The sequence below is a fragment of the Chelmon rostratus genome, chromosome 15, assembly GCF_017976325.1.
Source record: "Chelmon rostratus isolate fCheRos1 chromosome 15, fCheRos1.pri, whole genome shotgun sequence".
In the NCBI taxonomy this organism is placed as follows: domain Eukaryota; kingdom Metazoa; phylum Chordata; class Actinopteri; order Chaetodontiformes; family Chaetodontidae; genus Chelmon; species Chelmon rostratus.
In genome coordinates, this window is record NC_055672.1 from 15,553,155 (window position 1) to 15,564,007 (window position 10,853).

The 10,853-nt window shown below is 42.9% G+C and overlaps 1 protein-coding gene across 1 annotated transcript; it reads left to right on the plus strand.

The window, feature by feature from the left end:
• The first annotated feature begins 9,907 nt into the window (after positions 1–9,907).
• Positions 9,908–10,738, plus strand: LOC121618850 (rho-related GTP-binding protein RhoV-like). Its single transcript, XM_041954480.1, has 3 exons — positions 9,908–10,073; positions 10,146–10,204; positions 10,286–10,738. The coding sequence occupies exons 1-3, from the start codon at positions 9,908–9,910 to the stop codon at positions 10,736–10,738; spliced, it is 678 nt and encodes a 225-aa protein (XP_041810414.1).
• Positions 10,739–10,853: the final 115 nt, after the last annotated feature.

The following is a 10,853-nucleotide window of genomic DNA, read 5'->3' on the forward strand; positions in this document are numbered from 1 at the left end:
AGAACTTTGATTGGTGATTGAGAATGTTGGATGGGCTTTGTTGTCAAGCAACATCTGAGATTGTAGGTGATTAATATTTATTTTCTTGATACTAAATAAAATTAGTTAACAAAACAAAAAGAAAGTCTCCTGATATGGACGAATCATGATAATTTGCCATTACTACTACTACTATTACTAATACTACTATTAATCTCTGGACCCATCGGCTATCGTCTTATGGCGATTTAGCCTCTGGGGACAACGATCAGTGTTTTGGGACCTCCAGTGTAGCCAGCAGATAACAGACAAGACTTCCACTTCTGTGTGCTGGTCGCTGGTTACAGTCCGATTAGCAGCTTGACTTCAGAACTCGACATTTTGGGCTAATCTATATGAACAGATGTCTGCATATGCCTGGAGGTGAATTAAGAAATTAGATGATAGCGATGGGTTCGTGACAACAAAATGTGATGTGGTCAGTTTTGATGCCAAAATCTGGCCCCTTGCCTACAGATTCTGCCTCCATATGCAGGTATGAGGTCATTAGATCTGTGTCCACTGGTTGCCCTCTGATGCTGTGTATGGATGAGCTGTCTGTGGCCCCAGCTGTTGCTCAATGGTGATGGAAGCACACCAGGTTCTCTCTGCTGTCTGAGACACAGTGAAAGAAATGAGATCCAGACAGACAGCAATGAGTCAGCAACAGAAATGTTTCTATGTGGTTTCATACAACGCAACATGGACACATGTTGGACACACAAGCAAAAAACAAAGGTGTCTGATGGTGACTCAGTGCAATCGGTGGCCTACGCCTCATATTGAATGTTTTGGTTGTTCTTTCTAAATCCAGTGGTGGTGAGGCTACTTTTGAACTGCAAAAAGTTGCAGATACCAGTTACCTTGATCAAAATTACTTAATCAAAGTAGTGCAACTAATTACATTTTGCATTTCTAACAAATGTTTTTAACTGGGCAATAAGGCTGAAAAGTCCCGAAAACATCAACTTACACCACGACGGTACTCAACACTGAGCCGTCAGCCTTCCTACCCTTCATGGTGTCGTACTTAAATTTCTCAACAGGTTTGCTGACCCACATTGTCCAGAAGCATGCTAAAAAAAAAAAAAAAAGCAAAAACAAACAAAAAAACAGCAGAATGAATGTTACATACCACATTCAAACTTTTTACTGAAAAATATTTTGATTTTGATTCATCACTGTAAATTAATTCCATAATTTTTCTTAATAATTGTAACACATGACAATTACATTTATTTTGTAATTGAATCACATAATGCTGTTAAATGTAACTAGTTACTCCGTAGCACAAATAGCAACAACACCAAAGCTCATCCTCCGCACCCAGAAGAAGACCACATAGAAAACTATAGCTGCATACATTTCTATCTATTCTAATAGTTATAGTGTGCTTATGAAGGCTGAAATGAGCATTTATTTATCTATTTGCAATTATGCTGTGTTAGAGCATTATGATTTACAGCTCACTCTGGCACCTCTCATTATACAGAGAGAACAATAAAGATGAGTAAATCAATAAATACCCCTTCCCTTGCTTTTAGGGCTCCTTGGAGACATGCAGAAGGAATATGAAACCACCACATTGGAGGATACTTACTCACTAAGAGAGGTGCAGAACATGTCCATATGTCTGACTTTGACTCCTCTTTGTACATGCACAGTGAATATACAATGAAGCCACATACAATCTCATAAAAAAGCTTACACTATTGACATAAAATTTAAATTTCCCTATGCACTTTGGGACCCCAGTCGATATTATTACCCTTCCTGAGGCTCTCCAAAAAAAGATGTCAGTCATTATCTTCTGCACAGAACACATACTGATTATGAGGAACACACACAAAGTGGAGATTGAGGTCATGTCCTAAGGACCCCAGAATAGTGGTCCTACATCCCCCAAAACATCATTCCTGCATTTTGGAGCCTCCACCTGCATGCTAATGTGCACCTAGTCTGAACCCTGACCCTTGGCCTTGGCTTGGTCAGTGCAGGGCTGGAGGTCACCCTGGAAGTGTGTTAAAGAGAAAGTGATTGGGCCACTAATGGAGTCCATCCGCTTTAGAGCCCCAGCCCTCTCATACTGGGAGGTCACCTCTGTCCGCTGAGGGTCACCTCGCCCCTCGCTGGGATCCTGCCAGTGGACGTGAGTGCTGTGTGGTCATGGAGGCCACTTCACCACAGGAGGAAGACCGTCCATTAAAAAGGCACAAACAATGGCTAATGATTTGGCAGTAAAACGCATGCCTTCTGTCAATCAACAAAATATAAACTGAAGCTAATATTCCATATGTTGTGTGTTTCAGTAAGAGAGCATCGTACTGAAGGATGGATTAAAACGCTGATTCTGGCTTGTGGCTTGGGCGTGAGCTGCTGCTCGTCCCGTTTCGTGAGGCAGGAGAGAAAGAGCAGTTCAGACGCATTCATCATCGTGCTATAACAATAATTTCATCATTGTCAGCGGTTGCGGTAGAACTTGTTCCTCCTCATCCAAACAGAACACGAGTCACACCCAGCGATCTGTTCGGAGCAGGATGGCGACAGAAGCAGGCTTGACAGAATTAAAGCTCCAGCCAGAGAGCTGCCTCCTGCTTCGTTAGCCTGCTCCCTCCCTAAGGAACCACACTTTTTGCTGCTGTCTTTAATTTAATTTCCCTAATCTCTTTTACACTCAAACACACCGCAGCTGCCAGCGCCTGGCCGAGGGGTGTCAGGCACTGGGGGGAAGCGGCACTGCGGGATCATCTGTGACCAAACTGTTTATCTGTTTTAACTTGAAGCTCCACAAGTAGGCTGTTTGGCAATTGTACATGTTGTTCTGCACGATGCATAAACTTGGACTGGGTCCAAATCGCCCTGAAGAAAAATGTTTCACTAAAAGCTAAGTACCATGTAGCATACCATTGCTAACACTAATAAAGGGGGAATTCATAGTTGCATGTGATCTGAATGGTAGTTTTTGTTTGTGTGGAGGATCCTCATAGCATCCTCCTCAGCTGTTAGACGCCTTCTTGCAATGGTAGATGTCATTTATGCTTATACATTTATACATACTTGAGCTAAATGCTAACTCATGCTCAGGCTAATCGCAACAATACGCTGAAGTTCAGCAGGTATGTTTACCATCTTTGTCATCTGAGTTGCGTTCGCATGCTAACACTTGCTAATTGTCACAGCAGCCCATCCCACTGCTGTCCAGACACAATGCAAAATATCAACATACAAGTGACACTTGGAAAAGTCATCACACATCTGTGAACCACCACGTGTCCTTTTTACACTGCGGGTTTTGCTCTGATTAAATAGATTATGTGAGCTTTAAAGGTAGTCGGGCTAGTGTCTGTAAAGAGTCTAATTCATCCGGGTCGCTGGACTTCTAAGTGTTTCTAAAGGCACCTGGACTAGAAGACATTTTGCTTCTCATCCAAAAGGCTTCTTCAGGTCTCAGGTATTTATCCTCTTGCAGGATCATAGACCCACCTAGCTGTGATGTGAGTCGTTAAGGTCTTCTAGAACCACAAGCAAGTCCAGTTGCCTTTGGAAACACTTAGTAGTCAGGGTGGTGTTTCTGTTTTCAGCTGTTTCCAGTCTCAGCTAAGCTAACCAGCTGCAGACTGTAACTTCAAATTTAGCGTACAGCCATTAAAGTGATATTGATCTTCTCATCTAAACCTCAGCAATTATGCAAATAATATTTTTAATTATGTTTTTTAATTGATTGTTTCTGTTTCAGTGGCTAGCTGAACAGCCACATTTGGAGGAGGAGGAATTATGGTAACAGACACTGAGGGTGTCAGTGCAATGTGCAGCAATCGCTCTGCGCAGAGAGGGACAGGTGTCTGTTTTGGTAAAAACAACACAGTGTTTGCATAGCAGTCTGTGCCACCGAATGATTGGGCAACTCAACAAAGATGTCTTCAGCATGTGTTCGACTCGCTTGATTGATGCGACCTCTCTCTATGGATGTCAGCACATGTAAAAAATAGAATGACTGCGCAACATTTCTGTCCAAAGGGCCACACCAGAGCTGGTTTGAGAGGACAGCAAGGGAGAGACCAGGATGTCAAGAAAACTCTCAGAAATATCGAGCGGCGTGGTGATGGCTTTCATTCATTTAGAGGTGTAAATGCCGTACATGCATCAAAACCAGTACATTTGATATATAATCTTAGACAATTCATTTCACTCGAAGATGGATGTAAGCTTTGTAAAAGAAATAGATAATAAATAAATAAATGAAAGTAGGTGAAAATAGATGTTTTAATGTCTTAGAAGATGGCCCTGACATCACGAGGACTCTGCGGTCTCAGGTACTCTGACTCACTTTCTTAGCCTGAATCAAAAGGCCCTGGAGGTTTCCTGCCATTTTCCTCTGGAGTGTTTTCCCTCAAAGAACAGGAAAGGCAGCTCTCTTTTCCCACACACTCACAGAGGTTCGATTTCAATGCCGTTTCACAGTGCGAGCGCCACGGCACACAATCAAGCAGCTGCAGAGTCATTGTGAGAGTCTCAGAGGCTTTGTGCCGCAATATCATGCTGAACGAATGATGCTTGTTTGTGTTTTATTGAGGCGACATCATGATTATAGCCTCTAACTGCTTGTGAAAGTCTTCCAGCACTGGTTATGCAGTCAGTTTATGTCGTTTATACAAGTCCCTTCATTTGAGGCTCTTCAGAGTGAGAAGCCACAAGCATCTTTAGTCTTCTGTCACTCTCTTTCTCTGGAACATTTTGGTTTGATTTAACAGGTTTATGCAAAAGCTCATTTCATCATCATAACCATGAAGGCGTTCTTGCTCTTTAGTGCTGACCAGAATAGATATGTTCCCAACACTTTTTTCAGTGTTGCATTTTTTTGTTTCCAAAGCGTCTAATGGCGAGTGATGCATTGTGTTTGTTTGCGAAGTCTGATCCCTTTGAAAGGATCGTGTTCTCATGTTAATCAGCCAATTGCGACAGAGTTTCCTGTTTAGATAGATTCTAATCGGGCCTCCGCAAGAACACACGCTGCTGTGTGGATTGATGTGGAGCCAATTGAAACTAAAAGAAGAAGCAAACACAGATGCTTCAAAGGCCAAAGGGTGAGACCCCTGGTGATATTCTTATCAGCTCCCTGTAATGCATCAGATCTGATGTGGATATGTATTTGCGCGTGGAATCATCACAACTTGAAAGGCCTCTGAAGGAAACATCTTTAGTTCTTGTAACGTCAAGTATTTTTCATGCACCGACAGCTTTTCACTGAAACTGTATCACGTGTCTTGATGGCTGATTAATCAAATGACATGATGATGATGATGATAATGATGACACTTCATCAGGCCTGTTTTGGTGTGGTTTGATCAGATCTGATTGACAGTGACCTGGCAACATATGCAAAACAAACCATTTGTCTTTCAGTATCCCATTGCACGTAATGAGAAGCTGATTAAGAAAATACATTTTTCAGGACCTTTACATATGTGTCAATCAATCCCTTTATTCATTTAAAGGCATGTTCCTATGATCACAGTCACCAAGCAGATCAGCTGATACTTGTGTGTGTGATTCAGAGCTGGGCTGCTGTATATCCCACAAGGCGCTAAGGACAGACCCCCTGCGATGCTCTCTGGAGGGTAAAGTGGGATTAGTCCGCTGCTCCTGGACCCCTGCCAGGGTTTAATGGAGCAGGAGTAACTAAATTGACAGGGATGCTTGCCGGCCAACAAAAGCCCAAAAACACTTAGGCTTTACTTAAAAATTGGGACATGCTGACTTACCCTAAGCTGGTTCAGAGCCAAATGATACACTGGTGGTTATCATATTAATTCAGATTAACTGCAAATGCACTGATCCAACAAAAAAAAGACAAGGCATGTATATCCTGACTCACACGATTACAGTGTATGCACAGAAGCAGTTTATGCTTTCCTGAAATAACTGGCTACAAGTCAAGAATGTGAACAACAGGGGTCAGCAAGGAGGTAGAGCCGGGTGGGGGGGTGGTTCACAAGGTCTGAATTTCCATGAATCACTTGGTGCAGCCACCATAAGGTGCTAGAATTCGAGTTCACCTGGGAAGGGGGCTGTATCGTGGTGCTAATAAACTGGAGCGATACATGGTGTGACTCTCTAGGAGCAGAAACCTGCACACCCCAAATCATTTGTTCCATCCTCTTTGTGGACATTCAGGGAAACTGAGGCAATAAAAGAATTTGAAGAAGTCAAAGTAAAAGTGAAAATGAAAGTGATTCTTGCAAAACATGACATATTCAAAATGTGGGAGAGGACAGGAGCCTCAGAAGATGAAGCCTAGTGACTTTAGTATCCCCTGATTTTTCCTGTAGCACCACAATAAAGTTCACATGGATTGGATTTGAAAAAGTCTCAACAACTTTCAGCTGTTACTGGTTATTGGTAGTCTTCATTAAATTTTTCACACACATTCTTGGTCCCCTCAGGGTGAATTGTAGTAACTCACATAGCTCCAAAACATTCGTACATTAGCATTTACCACTACTACTTGGTTCACAGAGCCACTAACACTGTACAAAGTGTTTTTTGTTCTCAGCATGCTGTGTAATTGTACTACAAGTGTGCCAAATGTTTAGATGTCATTTTCAGTCAGTAGTATGGAGAAGGCCAATATATAATTGCAGAACATGCAAAAACGTGTTCTGTGATGCATCAGTAAAGGGTTTAAAAACTGGAGCAGGGCAATAACTGCAAGTCATCAGTGAACACAAAACAACTTAATCCACTGTGATCTATGTTTCGTGTCAAATTCGGGCTGCACACAGTTTCACAGAGCTTATGCTGCATATACATATAGCTGTGACAATGTGTCCCAGTGGTGACCCTGGAGTCACACCTCGGACCGAAAGAAGGAGAAGGAAGGGGTTTCCATTATGTGAGGTCTCCCTGTGACCGGAGCACCCATCCTGCTGTAATCCTCACCACTTAAGAGCCTTGGTAATATCTACTTAAAGAGACATTATGCAGGAAATGTTATGCAAATGGCTTGTTTATCACTTGATTCGCGTGTCAGCCACTTCTTTTGTGGCCCGTCTACAGCGTGCCATGCTTATCTCTGGCTTAGGGAGGAGCATAATCTTTTAACACCTATCTGGCAGATATCTCTATTGTTGTCAGATTTGATGTACGGCAGGGAGTCGAATAAGTTACTATGTTTACTTTTTCTCAACCAGAGCAATACTTCAGGGAGACATGAAGGATATTTGAGTTCTTCTTATAGTATATATTTTCATAGATTCACAGGAGTGAGGGTGGAATGGATTTTGAAGTGTGATGTGTGTATACTGGGGCCCATCCCTAAGCTGCACACATTGAGACACTAAGCAGATTACCTCTATGAATCTATGTCAGGATACATTTCTGCATGTCCAGTCATGTAAAGAGAGCGAGAGCGTGAGAATGCACATACAAACATGTTTACTGTTTCAGATATGCTTCCCGATCGATCATCTTTGGACACTGAGCCACTGCTCAAATCACCGGCGCACTGCTGACATCTGCTGCACAGGTTAAGAAACACGCAAACCTCACAAGTGCATTTGCATGCAGTCGCACCACAGTGCCCGTATTTGCATTTGTAGCACTGAAGAGCGGCTTGCTGGTTGATCTGTGATGGTAAAAGTGGCTGTAACAGGAAAAAGAATCTTTGGATGTGGAGATATTTAAAGACTGTTTCCTGTGTTTGACATTTACCTTGGATTAAGGAACAGCATTGTGACTCACAGCTGCCAGAGGTGTAGCATGGGAGCCGAGCTGGCAACATGATGTGTGTGTGTATGTGTGTCGGGAGGGGGACCAGATGTTGTCCTCCTACCATGGGGAATAAATTCTATCACTCACACCACAGGTGGTGGGAAAAAGGGGGAGAGAAAGGGAGAAGAGAACGAGTAAGTGAGAAACAACGGCAAACAGGAAGCAGAGACCTTACAACACAATGCTTGCAGAGTTTCCTGCAGGCTCAGACAGATAAGGAACAACACTTTGTTTAAAGCCGTATTTTCACCCCCAAACGTTTCCCGATCTCTGAAACCACATCTTGCGATGTTTGTATGATTTTTCTACGCTGCAGCTGTGATAATGTGGGGCGAAATGAAGATTTTGAGTTCTTAAAATTGAAAAAAAGTGAAACCCTGATATTTCAAGACAATATAACTGCAGTAGTGAGTTTGATAAAGGCAAAATACAGTAAGACATTGTCTAATTATTGTTATAACCATTGCTATTATTACCATTATGACAATGTAGGCCTACCTCCTAAGGTCAGAGGCCAGACACAAGAGTTAGTGTGAAGACTCGATCATAAGTATCAGCACCTGCACATTTCTTATCTTTATAAAATGTAATAATAAAATCCTAAATCCTGCAGCTGTGCACCCAGAGCTGTTCAATGCAAAAGACGCAGTACAAGGTTGAGGTGTTGCTTTGGTGTTTTCTGATGTTTTGCAGAGAATAGGCGTCAACAAGTATCCGGGCTTTCGTCAGCCCATCATCAATACGTTGATAGTTTACTGATTCCACCTGCAAACACAAATCAAATGCATGATGGAAATTAGGAGCAACTGACATGGTAATGTCAAAAAATGCAAATAAACACTTTGAGCAGACATTCTCCATTAAGTTAATTAATATGACCAACACCAGAAATACAAGATCAGCATAATATTAGCAAGCCAGTAAAGCAGTCTGTACTGAGCTAAAGATTAGCAGGGTCAATGGCTGTATATGACATTCACAGCATCTATAGACGGCATTGAAGTGTGACTGTCTGAGAAAGAACAACTGATCGTCACTTACACTTCAGTCTAACAAGCCCTTTTCTGCACAGCATGCTGCCCTAGTCATTGCACAGTGCATATTCCAGACTATTATGATTTTGAAACATGGCACATGAAGTTTCTGCTATAAACTGCAGCTGGTGACAGTCTAACAATGCCTCCTCAGCTGTGCCCTTTGCTCCTCTTACGTGGGAGAATGAAGCTGCATTTAAGTGCTTTCGGGAAAAAAATGAATTTATAGATTTGATAGTACGACAAGGTGGCTAACAAGTGTGGGATAATTGAACTTCCTGTAATACTGATGTTCAGAGAGCTGTGCTGACAATGACTGAAAACGGTTGCCGCTTGAAAACCACAAGGGCAGAGTCTACAGTATGTTATCATAAAAGTTAATATATGAGTCCGATTGAATGCCAGTCGGAGCACGTTCAGTAACCGCAGCTTGCAGGACGAAACGTTCAAGAAGAAATTGAGGAGCAGCATCTGGATGAAGCGCAGAGGAGGATGCTGGAGCAACACCTCCCTCTATAGACCGATAGTGGTATTACATCCCATTATTGAAGGAATTTACTGGACGGCAGACTGTAAGTCGCACAAGCCAGTATAGACGATTTCTAAACGTCTAAACGACAAAGGCATCATATTACTTAAATATATTACACGGGATTCGCTTTTAAAGACTATTTGTGCATTAAACTATTTCTATCTATAACACCAGGAGTTGTCTGCTGGAGTTTATGCACATGATAGACAGCACTTTATAGCTTGTGTAAAGTTTACAGTCGAATTTATCGATATGAAAACGTATCATTAGTAACTGAATGTTTTTTTTTTTTTATCATCATCAATCAGCTGATGTCGTGGTCAGGCCCGTCTTGGTGGGAGTGACTATGTTAATCTGCATCAAACGGAAACAGAGCAAGTGTTGGGGCATCACTCCTCTGATTGGACGCCTTTGTTCTTTCAAATCGAGGTGTCCTCTCGCCTTTATTGGCACCAACGGGCCGCTGGGGGAGAAGACATCTTTTACAGTAATGCTGCACTCCTGCGTGGACTTTCAAGCTGCTGGGATAATGGAGTCATGATCTGAGGAAAAGATGGCCCAGGCCTGTCAGAGATTTGAGAAATCCACCAGGCTGAGGGAAGAGCTGAGCTGCATGCTGGTCGGTGATGGAGCCGTGGGGAAGACCAGCATGGTTATCAGCTACATCTTCAACGGATACAACAGCGAGTACAGACAAACAGCTTTTGATGTGTTCACTGGTGAGTGAAGGTTCTTCTTTCAGTGATAATGACTGCTTGACTCAGTGACACTTATTTGCACTTAACTTCCAGGTGTGGTTCATGTGAATGGGGTTCCAACTCGTATCAAGCTGATAGATACTGCAGGACAGGTAGATATTCCGCACCACATTACGATTTCTTTGGTTAGCTGCTCCTTGCCTCCTCATCAATCTGTATGTTTGATCTGACAGGAGGAGTTTGGTCATCTTCGCTCTCTGTGCTATGCCCACGTGGACGTCTTCATCCTCTGCTTCAGCCTGGTCAACCCTGTCTCCTTTGACAACATCACCTCCAAATGGATCCCACAGATCCGCGCCGGCAACCCAACCTCTCCCATCATCCTGGTTGGGACCCAGTCGGACCTTCGCCACAGTGTGGACGTCCTCATTCGCCTGGACCAGCGGCACACCAAACCAGTGCACTTCAGCCGGGCCAGAAGGCTGGCACACAGGATCAGGGCTCATGACTATTTGGAGTGTTCAGCTCTGACGCAGCACAACCTCAAAGATGTGTTTGACTCTGCTGTATTTGCTGCCATCAAGAACAAGCACATGAGCCTAAAACACTCCAAAAGACTCAGCCTGCTTAAACGTTTGAAGGCTTTTTGTGATTGCGGATGGAGGAAAATCTCCAGGTTCATCTGATGTGGAATCAAAGAGCAGATCGAATGCACTCTGCCTGGTGGACACAGGATTTTTAAGCAGCATAATTTAAGATCACTGAAAACCTGCACTGAAATCCATCCTGTAAGAGATGTGA